Source organism: Felis catus, chromosome C1, assembly GCF_018350175.1.
Source record: "Felis catus isolate Fca126 chromosome C1, F.catus_Fca126_mat1.0, whole genome shotgun sequence".
NCBI classification, from domain to species: Eukaryota; Metazoa; Chordata; class Mammalia; order Carnivora; family Felidae; genus Felis; species Felis catus.
The window spans coordinates 104155198-104172089 of NC_058375.1; the positions used below are offsets into that span (position 1 = coordinate 104155198).

The following is a 16892-nucleotide window of genomic DNA, read 5'->3' on the forward strand; positions in this document are numbered from 1 at the left end:
GCCTACCAACCTACACATTTTATACTCTATAATCACATATGTAAGGTAAGGATTGCAGGAGGCTTAGAATGCATCTCCAGTGGGAGAGTCACAGAAAATATTTCAAGTATGTCATAACTTTGCCTTCCAGGAACTCAACTGTATAAGGTCTCGGGTGGTCCAAGAATCTACCTCTCACCATTCCTGAGCAGTCCATATCCTAGGCAACTCAAAGAGAACCAGAAGTCATTTGACACTGAACTTTATTTGTTCTGACCATCTGATATACTGTTCACCCTGCTGGGAAACAGAGACAATGCCCTGTGCAAAAGGCCGGAAACATGCCAAAATAAACATTGAGGCCAGGCCTCGAGAACAGCCCTGGAGGACAAGTTCTGTGGCTGCTTGTCAACTGCCCAATCAGGTCTCCTCTCTTCTCAGCTCTCAATGGGTGCTGATTCTTCAAATGGCGGTCAGAGCCGCACCTTGGAGACCAGTAACAATTTCTTTGATTACAAAGAAATATAAGTCACCCAGTAGTTGGTGAGAATCTAATTATCTCTACTGGCCATGACCACAAAAAATGGTGGGGTGGCCCAGAGACGGAAATTGGGAATTTCCGGTAGATATCAGGCAAGGGCTGGCAAACTGATTCCACCAGAGAAGCCCTACAGGAATGACTGCAGTTGCCCCAGAAACATGTGGCTATTGGTGCTACATAACCAGTGCTGAGCAAGGAAGGGCTTGCTCCCCAGAGACCTCCTGCCACCCACTTGGGCTTCTTGGTTAATGCAGGCCTGACTCGTTTGGACCCCACGGAGTGGCTGCATCCCAAAGCTGGTGAAAGGGATTCCCACCATCAAGAAGAAATACTCTCCCTTCTCTCTGGTTTCCATAAGGAGGCCCCAACGAGGGCTCAAGAGTGTGTGAGGTCCGAGAGAGGAGAAAACACTGCCTAGGGACCCAGCTCTCTCCACTGGCCATGACCCAGACAACAGGACCATTTTCTGCTATTCCAGGACTAGCCACCTGGGGGCACCCGGCCCTGGCTTTGCTCCCAGGGAAGGCTGCGAGTTGGGAAACCCTGGCCCAGCAGGACTGGGGCAGCTCAGTTTCCCAGGCACCTGAGGGCGGGCCAGCGCACCACAAAGTCTCAGGTTTCAGGGGGACGGCAGTTGCCCGTCTAAAGGCTTCTCTGTTCCTTGGAATTGTACAGAATGTCTCTTGTGGCTTTTCCTCCTCCCTCCTTTTTTCCTGTTGACTCTCCCCATCCGGCGCTCTGAATCACCCGACTCCACAGGAAAGCAGCAGATGTTGACTTTACTTTTTGAAGCCAACATCGGCTCCCTCCTGTGGAGTGGGGAGCAGGCAGGAAGGTGAGAGGCAGGGGAATGGAGGAAAATGGCCCCCATCTTCTCCAATTTTGAGGCAGGATATAGGGGGAATCTGAAAGGAGTCAGGGTCCATAGACGAAAAATTCTTGATTCCTGGGATAAGGGAAATGGGGCCCCAAACCAAGGCCCCGGTGTTGGCCGTGGAACCGGGATGGTGAGGGAAGCACAGGGTGAGAGTGTTCCTGGTTTTGGTGTCAGCCCCTCTGGTCTGAGGTAAGGCCTCATCTCTTGCCAGCAGCATCCTCATGACTCAAAAGTCAAGTCAGGCTGCAGGTCTGGGGAGACAGTCTAGAAGCTTCTTGTCCGAGCCCCCAAACCTCAGCTCTTATGCAAGTCTTTTGGAGAAGCCGCCAAGGAGGACTTTCTAGGGCTTTATTCTACATTCATTGCTCCAATTTCTCTTCTCTTTTTTCTTCCTCAGGGATTTTCTTACGGGCAAAGAAGCCAAGCTGTAGAGGAAGAGATAAGAGTCATCGCCAAATGTCCTGCCTGGACACCTTGCCAACAGCGCTCAGACATATCTGAAGTCTTCGCTTTTGTTTTGCTTCCAAAAATGAGATTCTGATTTATTTTATTTGGCTTAGCTTAATTCAACCAACATTTGTGGAGTATAGTGAAAGAGCTCCCGGCAGGACACCCACAGCCTGCTTAGCGGCCCATCACAAACCCGGTTCTCCCTGCTATAATCAGGGAGCCCTCAACTCGTGGGCATCACGCCCCCTACTCCCACTGAGGCAGTGCCTACCTTCCAAAGGCAGAAGACAAGGAGAGCAAGCAAGAGCAGCCCTCCCAGGACACTGCCAATGAGAAGCCACAGGGAGATGAGGACAGGGCGGGTCTGAATCACCTCCAGCAGGCTCTGTAGGGGAAGGAGACTTGTTTCACACTTGTGCCCTTTCTCCCAGCTAGGCTCACCCACATGATAGCAAAGCCTCGAAATGAAAGAATAAAAAGAAAGAAACTGAGGCAGGAATAAAGGCAGTGGGACCCCCGCCTCCTGATCGATCACTTGTGACACTTCAGCTGCTGCCTAATGAGGATCGTCTCAGTTATGAAAAAGTCCCCCCTCCCCCCACGCCCTTCTGCCAACCCCACCCTCACTCTTTGCACAGCTCTCGGGTTCGGGCTCCAGTCCCACCTCACTCCAACGAGAGGCTTCAGGCAGCTGTAGGACACTGCCCTCCTTAGCTCCCAGCTCAAAGGTGCTGACCACCGTCAGAGACTTGAATTTGGCCTGTGGCGCAAGTGGATGGGAAGACAAAGTGAGCCATCATCAGGTGGTGTGGCTCTTGGAACCCCAATGGCAAAGATGAGGCCAGTAGGTACAACTTCCGGTGCCTTCCAGACCAGAAGAAAAGGTTGGAGACCAATGGAGAGAGAGAGGAAGGGTAACAGATGGAAAGCCTCTGGTCCTTCATATATGGTGTTGGCTGTACCCAATATTAGTTAACTCCCTTCCTTTGGCTAACCCCTAGCCCTCCTTTAGGTTGAAGTTTAGATGTCAACCCCTCTTGGAATTAGGGAGGTGTTTCCTCCTAACCCCTATCAGCCTGGATTAGGTCATAATATTCTCTTTGCTTCTCTTTCACCACTGGACTGTAAGATCCTCAAGGTCAAGAGCAGTGTCCTATAAATTTATTGATTTATTTTGTGTGTGTGTCCTATAAATTTAGATGTCTCCAGTGCCTAGTGCCTAGCACCGTGCTAAGTACATACTGGCTTCTCAATAAATCTTTATTGAAAAAAAAAAAAGTAAATGAGTGAAAAAAGGATACCAAAGAGCAATAAAGAGAGAATCAGACTTAGGGAAGGATGGTGTCTCCAACATAACTTTCCTATAAAATATGCCGTGTGCTATTCAAAGCAGATAGCCCTTAGTACCACATAGCTGTTATAATTAAGGTGCCATTTCCATGCTCAGAAACTCACACTGACTCCTGACTGTCTATCGTATTAAGTTCAGCTTCATCTCCCCAGCTTTAGAGAACTTTCATAACCTAGATCCCTTTCGGCTATATGATCTTGCCTTCCATTACCCGCCAGTACATATCAGGCATGTAATAATCAACTGTTTATTCATGCATTTAACAGAAATGTATTAAGTCGCTATAATGAGTAAGGCATGGTGACAAATGTTGGGGATATTCTCCTCAGTGTCTGCCAAATACAGGTCCTTTTATATAGTAGGCACATGGTGGATTATTAGTTGATTGAATTTAGGTATCCTATAAATGTTGACTATTGATAGAGCACTAAGGGATGATAAACAGGAAAATACAAGGAGAATAACTAGCTTTAATGGGTCCATCTCATTATTCATTTGTTCCTTACAACCTCATGAAGTAGGTATTATCTTCCCCATTTTAGAGAGAAAGAGTAAGAATCAGGGAGATTAAATAACTTGCTCAAGGTCCAACAAGCTAGTAGGAGGCAAAGTTGGAACTTGAACATGAGTCAATTCCAAAACCTATGCTGAAGTTCCAGGCCGTAGCGGAAGAGGAAAATAGAAGAAAAGATTTACCCTCCGGAAAAACTCATTGTGAACCAGCCTCAGTAGTCCAACAGAGACCTCAGTCCCCTTTGCCAGCCGCCCAAGATGGCACCTCACGACTTGACACCGAGTGTTGCTCCCATTCTTCCAGAAGAGAGAGACAGATCAGGGTCTTGGGATGGAAAAATCCCTTGCTCCCCACTCCAGGCTCCGCCCCCGTCCCAAGGCTCCAAACACTACCGCTCCCCACTGCATTCCCATTCTGGACACCTTCTTCACCTTCTTGTGAGCCATACCAGTCTGTTTGTGTGATGAAACTCCTCGGGGTGCACAAGGGGTCCTGGGGGCTCGGTCAGGTTCTGTACTGTGCAACTTGCCTAGAGGGGGATGCAACTTGAGCCACCCTCTTGATGGTGAGAGGCCAGCCACTCCAGGGTGACCAGGAGCATGCTACCCACACTCCGTGGTTCTTCCCTGGGCAATCCCTCTCTTTCTCCCCCAAAGAAGGCACATGTGTAAAGGAAAGGCCTCCCAGAGAGAGGAGCCCTGATGGCAGTGACCCCAACAGAGAAGGAGCTGGGTAAGTTCACCAGATCAAGGTGGCAGGGTTCCATGCACCCTTAGCCTGGACTCACATTGTTGGTGATGAACTGAGACAATGACAGGAAGTAATTGCCCCCATGGGCCACAGCTGGAAGGAGGGCTGAGATGATGAGGCCACTGACCACATAGCAGCCAAGGTTCTGAACCTAAGAGGAGGATTGGAAGTGGGAAGAGGTGGGACACAGAAGACCTTTCCTCATCTGTTCCTCTTCACCCTAGATGCCACTGGAAATCGAAGAGAGACTCTTCCCTCCTTTGCCCAGCACTCCTCCCCCTCCCCCTGCTCATGCCAAGGCCCCTCCAGCTTCTCACCCTAAGAGTGGTTTTGAATTCGGGACCCACTGGGAGGAGCCCATATGGGTGAACCTCATAGCGGTGCAGAGTGGACTCACTGCGTGGACACCGAGTCAGGAAGCACAGGGTCACAGCCATGACACAGACACAGGGGCACATGATCAGCACACAGACATGGATTCAGGGAAGGCAGGGCCAGCACGTGGATAAAGGGATGGGGGTACATAAAGAAGACAGAAATGGAATGTGACGTAGACCTGGTACAAACTTTATGGTTGCACCCCCTACCCTTCGCCCCAGCTCCAATCCCTAGGGCCTAGAGCCAAGCCCTATACCTAGGAAAGTAAGATGCTCAAAAGGTTCGACTTGAGTGGGATTCAGGGCAAAAAGATGGAGCAGCCCCAAGGGTTTGCATTTGGGGAAAACACTGAAACACATGGAAGGAAATGGAGAAAACACAGAGTAGGGGCCTGGGGTCAGGACGGACGGGGTCCTAGTGGGGAGCCGAGCCATACCTGGAGAATAGGAGGCGGGGCTCGTAATGAATGTAGGCTGAGGTCTGGGCTGTGTTATCTTGAAGGGTCCCGTTTCTCTCCAGGCTATTGCTGTAGGGTTGGGGGAGAGGCTCACGTCCCAGCCCACTCTAAGACACCCCACTCTGGAGGAGACGAGTCACCGCTGTTTCCACCAACCCCCTCCCCCCGCAAGACTCCACAGGAGAGGCTGGGAGGAAGCTCCCCTTGTTCCCACCTGGTGGCAGTCAGCCTCACGAGGACCTGGCTCAGGAGGAAAGAGCAACTAAACTCGAACTCCAGCAGAAAGGTCACCTGGAGGCAGGTGGTTTGGGGTCAGGGCATGGTCCTCTTGATGGGGCCAGCACAGAAGAACAGGAGGCCTCGTGGGCCTCCTTCCCTAAACTCCCAGGACCCGCAGGTTCCAGCCCCTGTTCTCTCAGAACCCCTTTCTCATCCTGGGTCCCTACTCACCTTGGCTCCAGCCTGAAAGACAGGGTGCCCCACACTGCAGAGCCGGGCATGAGGGGAAGGGGCTGTGCATTCCACCTTCACGGGGCTGTCCCTCTGAGGGCAGAGGAATGTGGCGGGGGCTGGAGCTGAAGCCGTCAAGTGTCTCCTGCCCACAGCCTCTCAACACCGAGCCTTTCTCCAGAGCCTTTTGCAGCCTAGGCCAATACCCCAATCTTCCTCCCCCTCCTTCCCCGACTCCTCCCAAATCTCCTCCCCCAGGTACCTGAGGTGTGAAACTGGCCAGGTGGAGGTTTCTAGAGAAGCTCAGGTTCAGGCTAGCGTTGTAGGCATTTTCCTTCCTGTTCTCCAGAGTTGCTGATACTAGCACTTTCTGCCGACCTCCTCGAACCACGAAAGGGTCCTTCCTAGGAGGGGTGGATAAGGGAGAGCCCAGGAGTTGAAAAGCTGCCAAAGGCATCACTTCTACTCTTCTGGGCAAGAAACAACCCTCCAGCTCCCTTCGAGCTCCTTCTGGTCTGTCTCAGGTCACCCTGGTTTGGCCAGTTCACATCCATCCCACCTGGAGCCTCTGATGTCCATATCAGCACGAAGCACCAGGTCTGTGACACATTCATTGTCAGGGCCACAGTCCTTAGAGAAGGGAACCTAGAGGGGAGAGAAGGGGCTGAGGCCTGATAGGAAGGCAAGCAGAAAAGCATGGAATTAGGGGGAAAGGGAAAAGAAAAGAGCAGGTGCCCGGGTCAGATTTGGCTGTGAAATTAGGTCTCGGCCCTCCGTGTCTCTTGAATTCACTGAGAAGGGCAGTACTGGGACCCAGGGGCAGGGCAGGGCTTGGCATCGCTGACCAGCTTTCGTATAGAGGTGGGTGAGCCCTCATCCAGCACAGGTCCTGGCTTCGTGGTGTTGTCCAATGCAAAGGTCACAGTCAAGGCCACTGGCCGGAGGTAATCTGAGGTATCCTAAGGAAAATCAGAATCAAGGATTATGGGGAGCCAGGGGTTAGGGGTACAGCCCAGGCCCCCGTAAGAACGTGATTATTACAGTGATCAATTACCGAACACCTTCTATGTGCTGGGTACTGTCCTGAGGTTTTATCAGCACTATTACCTTTAATTCCAACACAACTCCCACACTGTAGTTCTTATTAGTATCTCCTCCTTTCGGGTAAGCAGGGAACCTGTGGGGTGCAGGTTATGTGACCTGCCAGAGTTCACGAGTGGTGACCGGCAGAGTGAGGCTTCAAACCCAGATCAGCCTGCCTCCAGAGTCTGAACTTCCTCACTGCCCCAGCTTCAGCTCTGGCTTTCTTGCCAGACCCGGCAGAAATTCCTCCTCCAGCCAGCCTGCCCCTCACTCCCAGGCCCCGACACAGAGCCAACTAGACAACTAGACAACTCTTAACAAGAACCCGTATGTGCGTTAATCTGCTCAAGAACCTGCACTTGTGTTATTCGGATCAAGAACCTATATGTGTATTTTGTTTGAGGCACCTGCCTCAGTATTATACACGGTGTTTGCTATGGATGCGTCCCAATTATTTATTTTACCTCTGCTTAGAGCCTTTGTGTTGCCTTCCCCACCACCTGACTCCCTCTCTCCCAAAGCCAGTGTCCTCTTGAACAGTTTCCAGATTTCCGTAGCCATACCAAAGCCGGGATGTTTTCATTTGTTTGGATGCCAGTATTTATGGATCTCTAACTACATAATTTCTCTCTTCTTTCTTTCTTTCTTTCTTTCTTTCTTTCTTTCTTTCTTTCTTTCTTTCTTTCTTCTGTCTTTCTTTCTTTCTTTCTTTTTCTTTCTTCTTTCTTTCTTCTTTCTTCTATTTTCTTTCTTTCTCTCTCTCTCTCCCCTTCCTTCCTTCCTTCCTTCCTTCCTTCCTTCCTTCCTTCCTCTAACTGGGGCCAGTATAAGATCCCAGAGGCTGATCTGCAAATCAAGCTATTTGTCTTTGTGTGTGAGACCCTGTATTCAGGGTTGGGTGACTTTTCTAAGAGAAATACTGGGAGTGGGGAGGGGGTTGGTGGCATTTTTTTTTTAACCTACCTTGGGGTAGCGGGGGAAATCCTATTTTTTACAATATTTTTGTTTTTCTATTAACCTTTCCTTTTATCCTTGAATTTTTACTAAATTTCCTCCTGACTTAAAAATCTTGTTTCTAATTTGGGAATTTGAAATCTTGGTACTTAATGTTATGCCATTTTTTCCAAAGAGTTCAAACCACTTTAATACCAGAACATGGTAAAATATTTGCAGAGTCTGTCCTGTCTTCCTGCCCGTCCTCACCAGCACGTGGAAGCGCAGCTGCTCACAAGTGACGTTCCCAACACTGAGCCGGAGCCTCCGAGGGGACAGCCTCTGGCCTGAGCCGTCAAACACAGCACGAGCCCCTGTGGTCCACTCGTCCAGTGACGCTGTGAACCGCAAATCTGGATGGGGCAGGCAGGAGCGAGGGTGGAGAGGGGTCCAGGGACCAAGGCAGGTGGGCTTAAGGGTTACTTAGGACGCTCCGGTCACTCACAGAATCGGCGATCCCAGTGGCCAGGGGTGCGAGAGGTCACTCGGAAGCAAAGGGCTGCAGACAGGCAGGCTGCCTCCTGGCCTCGCCGGCTGCAGTCCCTCTGAACCACACTGATGGCCGGAGGGGTCACCTCCAGGGAAGGGGCCAGGTGGACAATGGGCCGGGAGCTGGGATCAAGAAATTCTAGCAGTAAGAGGAAAGCCCTTGGAGAAAGGTGATCCTCAGTGCTTGCCTCCCAGAGGTCAAAGGAAAGAATGAGAGGCTAGATGTACACGTGTCACCTCCCCGCCGGACCCTTCAGGCAGAAAGATAATAGCTAACACTGAATAAGCACTTGCCATGTGCTAGGCACTGTGTTAAGATCTTTCGTGATTATTGCACTTAACTTTCACAACAAACCTATGAGGTAGATTCTGTTATTATTCCCGTTTAAAAAATTTTTTTAATGTTTATTTTTGAGAGAGAGAGAGAGAGAGAGAGAGAGAGAGACAAAGCATGAGTGGGGGAGGAGCAGAGAGAGAGGGAGACACAGAATCTGAAGCAGCTCCAGGCTCCGAGCTGTCAGCACAGAGCCCGATGCGGGGCTCAAACTCACGAACCGTGAGATCAGAACCTGAGCCCAAGTCGGTTGCTTAACCGACCGAGCCACCCAGGCGCCCCCACAAGCCTTTGCTTTTATCAGTTAGGTTATGCTGTCCACAGCCTCCTGAGCTAGGACTGCTCACCTAAGCAAAACGGCTGCCCCTTGGGCACCCACAGCCACATCTACCAGGTCATCTCCATCCAGATCCAGCCGGCCATCCACACTCCGGCCGAAGTAGCTGAGGGCCTGTGGCATGGAGATAGCAGCAATCCTCTGAGAGGAAGAGAGGGGAGACTGAGCAGGGACTCTCACGCCTGGTGACCCCGGCCGCCCACCCGGCACACAACAAGCGGTAAGAGAATAAGAAGGAATAAGAGACACTAGTCTGTACTTAGGAGTCCCTAGTACAGCAACCTGTACCCTACCCTACCACCTCACCTTTTTGACTACTGATAAAAAAGCACTTGTCCAGTTTGGGTCTCAAGGCCAGGGAAACAACGACGAACAAGGAGCACACCCCCCTTCTCCTTCCTCCCACCCGTGCCCCTGCTTTCTCTGCACGCTCCTGACCTGGGCGGGACGGGGCCTGATCCCACTCTGGGCGCCGTGATACAGGTACAGTGCTCCATGGTGCCCGTCCTCCAGGGGCGCCCCCACAGCCACATCAGCAAAACCATCTTGGTTCAGATCAGGAAGGGCACCCATGGCAAAGCCAAACCGAGCATCCTGGGGGGGTTCTGGCTGAAGTGTTCCCTGGAGTGTCAGCAAAGACTGCTGGCAGAGGGGAGAAGACAGAAGACGCTGATCTGGTGGCCCCAACCTCCCAGCCAGCCCGTGAACATACGTGCCTTCCCTCCCTCCTTCCCTCCACCGCCCCCACCACAGACCCCAGCAAGTCTCACCTGACCCACCAGATACACATAAACACGGCCTGTCTCCTTGTTCTGGGGTCCCAGGAACATGGGGGCAGCCACAAGTAAGACATTGGTTGTTCCATCCCCGTCCGTATCCAATGGACAGAGCTCACTGCCAAAGTAGGAGCCAATCTGGGGAGTGGCGGGGAGCGGTGACCCCAGGGAAAAAGGAAGGTGATTGTGGACAAGTGAGAAGCATTGGCCAGCCTGCCAGCGTGGTTCTCACACCCCTGACAGACTCCGCCAACCAGAACTCAGCAAAGATTTTTCAGGATCCTCTCTTGGTCCTTCCCATTCCTCCCCCACAGCCTGAAGGCCCCTCAGGATCCAAGCGTCCCACCTTCTCTTGGATGCCCTACCTGCTCCCCCTGGAGGCTCTGGGCAACCCTCACAGCCCCATCTCTCTTAAGCTGGAAGGCGATGACCTTTCCTCTATGTCTAAACCGAGGAGCCCCTGAGAGAAAGAGGCGGCGTCCACCCCGCAAAAGCATGGAGGAAACAGAGTAACCTAGAAGTGGGCAGGGAATCGGGTGAAAGGGAAAAAAGATGGGGTCAGAGTAGGAGGGGTCCCTAAAGGCACAGGACGAGGTCCCAAGGAAAGTAGCAGATTGGTGAGAAACTGCTCTCATACCCCCCACTGGGGAAACAGTTCCTCCTCACCCCCTAATTCCCTGCAACCCTCTGCTACTTACCTAAGTAGGCTGCATGGTTCTGCAAAGCAGGGGGGAACTCATCTTCCAGGGCCGTCCGTGGGGGGAAAAGGCGGTGACCTTCCTCAAGCCATAACACAGAGCCCCCCCAGTCATAGGCCCCCACCATTCCAAAGAGAATCCCATCCTGTATGGCAGAAACAGATGGGGTCGCTTGAAAAGACAACAGGAAATAAAGAGTAAAAACTCCAGGAGTGAGAGGGTCACTAAGACTATGCTGGGGGCAGTTGGAAGGCATGGGAAGGTCGGCATGGACATTGGTTAAAGGAAGAATCTAGAAGAGCTCTGGGTTGAAGTTGCCTGAGTCTGAGGTGGAGAGGAGTCAGATGTTGAGAGGGGTCAGAGTCTGTCCAACCTTCAACCGATGAGTAGAGAAACCAATCTGAGACATTTCCAGCCCAAAAGAGCTTTCGTTTTCTCCACGGGACCCTTGAGCATGAGAAAATATCAAGGCAATATCAGGAAAGACATTTCCTTGACTCACTGAACTCACTCCAGAACCCTGCCTACACCCAGAACTCCTCCCTACCCTGTCCCCCATTTCTTCAGGGAAGTCATTACCCTCAAGCCCAAAAATCCGGTCTCCCAGCGCGTCCACAATGTCCGTCAGTACAGCTTCATCTGTGACGTTGAAGAAGAATCTCTCATCTGGATCACTGGCAATAGTTCTGATTTCCCGCAGGAAAGAGCTGGGGTCTCGCTGTCTCCGGAGGTAGTGGCCAAGGACCTGGGGTCAGGAGAGCAAGGTGGGGTCAGCTAGCTGTGGGGAGTGAGGTGTTACAGCTGGTACACAACACAGCCGACTAGAGTGAAAGAAGGGAAAAGAAGAGGCTGGCCTTTGGGGAGTCATTAATGCCTATCTTCTTGAAGTTCCCCGTCCTCGGTGTCACCATCCCCCCTCCATCCTTCCAGATCTGGAGTAGATTCTCACCGCAATCCCATAGCGGGTCACTCTCCCAGCCTCACAAGCCTTTAGGGCTGCAGGAAGTTCCTCTCCATCATGTGACTCTCCGTCAGTGACAACAACCAGCAGCCTAGCCGCCTCTGGCCGGCCCCCGCGGGATGGACTGAATCCTTCTGTGCTGAGAAGAGAGAGAAGAGAGTGAGGTGTGATCACGTGTATGCAGACACACACACACACACACACACACACACACACACACACACACACCACTGTCAGCAGTTCACTGAGGTCAGGCATCTTGCCTTTTAGTTCACCTCCCTGACAGTGGAGACTGGCACACAGGAAGGGCTAAAATGTTTGAATGTCATAGAGCATGGGCAGCAGCATATCCTCAATGCAAATAAGTATAAATGCCATTCGTTCATAGATTCATTCAGCAAAAGTTACATTTGGGAGAGGACAAATATCCAGAGAATGTGGAATAAAGGAGGGTGGTCAGGACAGGGAAGTCTTCCCAGAGATGAGTTCTGAATCATGTTTGGCAAGTGGGCAAGGACATAAGTGGTGGAGAGTCTGAGGGCCAAGATCAAAGCGGGAGGGCAGGGATAGAGAGAGTTCTGTCTACGGAGATAAATAACATAAATCAGGGATGTGGAAAGACACAGACGTACACTTTGAAGAGAGTGACGAGAAGGGTATGCAGTGACGGCCAGCTTAGCCTTCCCCAAAAGTGCACACAAAGAAAATCATGCAAGACATTTTGGGATGGACACAGTGGACTCCAAACCCTCCCCTAACCTTTCTAGGCCCTCCCCACTTTGGCCTCCCAGGCTCCCCTTCCCAATGCCTCACCAGGCCACCAGGATTGCTTGGGCGGTCTTTGTTTCTCGTCCCTCTCGCCGACTCAGGTTCCTGGCTGCCCTCACCACTTCCTCCTTGGTTCGGAAATCTCCCAGGGACCACTCGTGCACAGGGCTCTCCCCATACTGTACCAGTCCCACCTGAGAATAAAGCGTGCACTCATATGGAATGTGTGTGCTGAGGGAAAAGATAATATGTGGGGGCAGGGAGATGGGCATTTGGATACTACTGAAGACACTACCTACATTTACCTCCTTCTCTCCCCGTCTCTCCCTGTCCAAGCCCATCCACATTGCCTTCTCTTACCTGTATCTGCTCCGGGTCAATAAACAGTCTCCCTACCAGTCTTCGTAGGAAAGTCTGAACTTCAGACCAGGGGTAGATACTGTTGGAGCCATCCAAGACGATGACAACATCCATGTAGGTGGGACAGCCTAGGAAGAGGGGTATGCTGATGGGGAACAGAGGGGTAGAAGGATATGGGGCACGCAGGCAACAAGGGAAGAAGTCACAGGAGGGCACGTTCCATTCAAACAATTATTTGGCCCTTCCAAACTTGCAAGGAAGATAGTATACCAGGCCCTGGGTAAATGCAGAAATGAATAAAAGAGGACACAGGCATACATACAACTTACTAAAAGAAGAAGAAGAAGTAGAAAAAGAAGGAGGGAGAGGGGGGAGGAGGAGAAGAAAGGGAGAAGAAGAAGGAGAAGAAAGAGGGGGAGGGAGAGAAGGAGGGGAATTAAGTGCTAGGTAGAAACAGAGCACCACTCTATGCTTTGGGAGAAGAAGAGGTCAGTTCTGATTGTGGGGAATCAAAGACATAAGCAATAGAAAGATGTTTGAGGAGAGGAGAGCATTTGCCTGGAGAACACTTTAAAAGGACAGGAGGTATAAAAATAGATGACAAATAGAATGAGGAGGGAAATGCTCTGGCAAAGGCATAGGGTGTGGAGGGTATAGTGAGAGGGATTTTTTGACGTTGGTTAGATCAGTTCATGGAGTCTTGATGCCCTGGCAAAGAGTCTGAACTCTTTTTTTTTTTTTTTCAATGTGTATTTTTAAGAGAGAGAGAGAGAGACACAGAGTGTGAGCAGGGAAGGGGGAGACAGAGAGGGAGACACAGAATCCGAAGCAAGGCTCCAGGCTGTGGGCTGTCAGCACAGAGCCCCACACGGGGCTCGAACCCACTGGCTGTGAGATCATGACCTGAGCCGAAGTTGGACGCCCAACCGACTGAGCCACCCAGGCGCCCCCTGAATTCTAATCTATTAGGAAACATGGAGCTTTAGGCACATTAGGTAGCAACGAGGAAAGCGATGCAGGCCCCCTGTCCAGCATCAAACCGTGTTGACCCATCTTTTTCCCACCCTGCACCCAGTTCTGGGGACTGGGTCCTTCGGGCCCTTCTTCTGGCTCACGTTGTGCAGTGGGTGCCAGGCTTCCCTGGGGCCGGAACGAAGCATCCACATGGGCACATATCCCAGAGCTGAAGACAGAGGAGCCACAAGCACGAGACCAGAGAGGGGCACAAGCCTGGGGAGAGTTGGGAGAAATATTACTCCCAGGCTTGGGAGTGCTCTCTCAGCACACACTCCTAGTCAAAGGAGGCGCTGAAACCACTCCCTGGGATTCCCCTCCTTGCTTTCTAGGGTTTTAAACCTCTTGACCCCTCCAGATAGACTAGGTCCCCTTACCATACTGCTCTTTTCTCTGCCACATCCTTCAGAGACCCCACCACCACCCTTTCGTTAGCTCACCATGAATCCCCCATCATTGTCTGTCTCTAGTAGAGACATTCCGAGGTGCATATTCATAGCAGGATGAGATGAATTTCCCAGTGGATAGTCACCTGGTTGCAAGGGGGTGGAAGAGAATGAGACCATGGGGTCACACATGGGGTGCTTGGGTTTAGGGTGATTAGGAGAGAGGATGAGATCAGGATCAAGTCAAAGATAGGGAGTGTGTGGGATATGGGGGTAGGGTGAGGTATAAGGGGTCAAAGCTATTAGTGTAGCAGGTTAGGGGGTAGGAGTAGAAGAGCGAGGCATCTTCTTACCCAAGTGGCCCTTGGCACATGGGGCACTGTGGGAGCCCCCTATGGGGCAGCGATAAACGTCCCCCCTTCTGTCGCCTGAAGGCCCATCCCAGGGGGCACCCACCAGCATCCTGGGAGGAGGACACGAGTATCAGGATTGTGTGAACATGACCTTTGAGACAGGCTGGAGGGAAAATGCATGGGTGTAGCAAGCCTGGATCCCCAGCCACTTCTAACAGTGGCCTTGCCATCCGCCTTGCCTCCCCTTTAAGAGCTCTACCACGGTCCCAAACCCACGGCCCTCTGGTTTCTTCCTCACCATCGACGTCCACCCCCAACATGTTGCAAGACACTGTATCCAAATTCAGCCTCGGGTGGCCCTGAGAACAGGCGTGGGCGGTGTACATCCAGGTTAAAGGGGGAGCATAGACCTGGGGTGGGGGGCGACAGAAGCAGTCAGAGTGGTTAATGAATGCCCGGAGAGGCACAACCAGAAAGAAGCGCAAAGGGAATACTTATATCTCAGTCTATATCCCTGTTTCTTACTCAGAAGTTGTCCTGGCCTCTGTCAACATCATGTACTCAGAACTCCAAGCAAGGATGGTCTCCTTCCAGTATTTGGGTCCAGATGTCTAACCTGTGGCCCTCTGCCATGCTGGTGCACAGCTGTATTTCCATTCCCACCTCTGAAATCTCATTCACAGACATGTCTGGAAGGGTCAAGTTCCTCTTTTCCACATCATTCCCCCTACACATCCTCCCCCACAAGCTGTAAGAGTCAAAGAGGGAGAGGGCCTTTCTGAAGCCCAGAACAACTATGCCTTCCAGATTCTCCCCAAACCCAGGACTTCAGGGAGGACAAGAGGAGGCTAGGGAGTACTGCATGGCTAGGTCTCTCCTCTTTCTGTCTCTTTCTGACTCCCAGTGTCGTTGCCACACTCTCACTCTCTTTCTCCAGCGTCTAGGTCTCTGCTTGATTCCAGTTCTGAAAACCTCAGTGGTAATTAACTGGGTGGGGCTACTCGACTGCCCACACGTATGGTTTGCCATCCATCCTCACCAAGAGACCCGTCACCCCAAAGTTTCCCACAGCCCGCTTCTTTTCTAACTCACCCCCCCCAACTGCCCCCCTGCATACCTGTATTTCTTAAATTTCAGCCCACTCTAAAGACCCTCCCCTGACTCATATCCTGGCTGATTCTTCCCTGCAACCCCAATCCCTTTAAAATCAGAGCTAGAATGGGGTGCCTGACTGGCTCAGTCAATAGAGCATGCTACTCTTGATCTCAGGGTCGTGAGTTCAAGCCTCCCATTGGGCTCAGAGTTTACTTAAAAATAAAATAAAATAAATTTAAAGAAATCAGAGGTGGTATTTTAGGAAACAAAGATTACAGGGCACTGGTGAGGAAAAATTCCAGGCCTACAGTCCCTCCCATGGTCCTTCCCTGACTAGGTCTTGCTCTTTCCTTTCAAGCAACCCCCTCAGGCCACCCCTATCACCCCCACCACCCATGGCTGTAAGCTCTGTCTCAAACCATGCTCCTTTTCAGAAAGGTGTTTTCTATGTGAGGTTTTTTTGTTTTTTTGTTTTTTTTGTGTTTTTGCATCCAGGAAACTGGCAGAGCCATATGACCAGCAACTAATTCACTGGTTAGATAAACCAAGAGTTCTGACCACACATTTATGCCTCAGGCTCCAGAGACCACCACGGGTAGAAGGAGGTTGGCAGGAGGATAATAAGAATCGGATTAGCCACGTGGAAGGTCACATCATATTTCTTTTGGGACCACTTACTCTTGCAGGGCTTAAATATTTTAGCCAACTGGACCCAGAGCTGACACAAGGCCCTGCCAGTCTCAATACCAAAGCACTCATAATGTGTGGGCCTAAGAAGGAATGCCCCCGCCCGCCACCACCACATACACATACACACACGAAATGCAGAATGTGTTAACCTCTCACCCTAGCCCCCAAAGATGTCAGCTCCAAAGGTCCCAATGCCAAACAACCCATACACCTTCCACTTCCACTGGAAACCAAGAAGTTAACCTCCCTCACCTGTCAGGAACATCACGGGCAAGAGCAGGTGAAGGATGTCGGGGAGTCCCATGCCTGGTTGTTCTCCGTGTGAGAAGTCCTCTGTGCCTCTGTCCCTCTCCTTTTCTGTTTTCTTTACTTTCCCTCCCATCCTGCCCCCTCCCACTGGCAGCTAAAAATAAAATTGGAAGGAATGGGAGGAGTGATGGTGGGGAACTCCGGGGAGCCCCAGACCAAGGAAAGGACCGAGCCATCTCAGCCTATTTCTCTGCCCTGGTGCTGCCCCCTGGAGGCATCGTGTCACTATCCAAAGAACACAATTCTGGACTTTCTGCCCTTTATTTTTCTTCCTTTTTCTTCTATCCTTTGTGGTTGCCAGGCAGTAATGTTTCCCTCGGGTTTGGAATAGACAGTACGCATGGGAGGCAGATACTTTTTACTTCTTAACCTTATTTATCTCACCCCGGGAAATGGAAAATGAGAGAACTGGTAACAGCGATATCGTTTCCCCTCCCACCCAGGAGTCCCAACATGTGAACACAGCCAGCCCACAAACCAAACCTTGCCAGTCTCACTG

General features: G+C 51.3%; 1 protein-coding gene across 4 annotated transcripts; it reads right to left on the minus strand.

Moving 5' to 3' along the window:
• Positions 1 to 225: 225 nt before the first annotated feature.
• On the minus strand, positions 226 to 16769 carry ITGA10 (integrin subunit alpha 10). 4 transcript variants are annotated; one of them, XM_019837749.3, is made up of 30 exons: positions 16337 to 16767; positions 14598 to 14709; positions 14300 to 14409; positions 14001 to 14092; positions 13662 to 13776; positions 12547 to 12674; positions 12232 to 12380; positions 11407 to 11557; positions 11037 to 11202; positions 10831 to 10904; positions 10458 to 10602; positions 10125 to 10273; positions 9754 to 9897; positions 9422 to 9622; positions 8994 to 9124; positions 8269 to 8435; positions 8034 to 8176; positions 6593 to 6706; positions 6307 to 6392; positions 6010 to 6151; positions 5748 to 5840; positions 5512 to 5588; positions 5277 to 5366; positions 4780 to 4858; positions 4500 to 4613; positions 4161 to 4241; positions 3895 to 4008; positions 2512 to 2607; positions 2119 to 2232; positions 226 to 1822 (listed from the first exon to the last, which is right to left on the minus strand). In XM_019837749.3, exons 1-30 carry the CDS (start codon positions 16464 to 16466, stop codon positions 1757 to 1759), a joined length of 3573 nt encoding a protein of 1190 aa, XP_019693308.3. In that variant the 5' UTR covers positions 16467 to 16767; the 3' UTR covers positions 226 to 1756. The 4 variants fall into 4 exon arrangements, 3 of the variants coding, with proteins under 3 accessions (XP_019693308.3, XP_003990590.5, XP_019693309.3); XM_003990541.6 differs by having other exon boundaries at positions 9422 to 9625; positions 16337 to 16766; XM_019837750.3 differs by having other exon boundaries at positions 9422 to 9625; positions 14300 to 14462; positions 16337 to 16766.
• Positions 16770 to 16892: the final 123 nt, after the last annotated feature.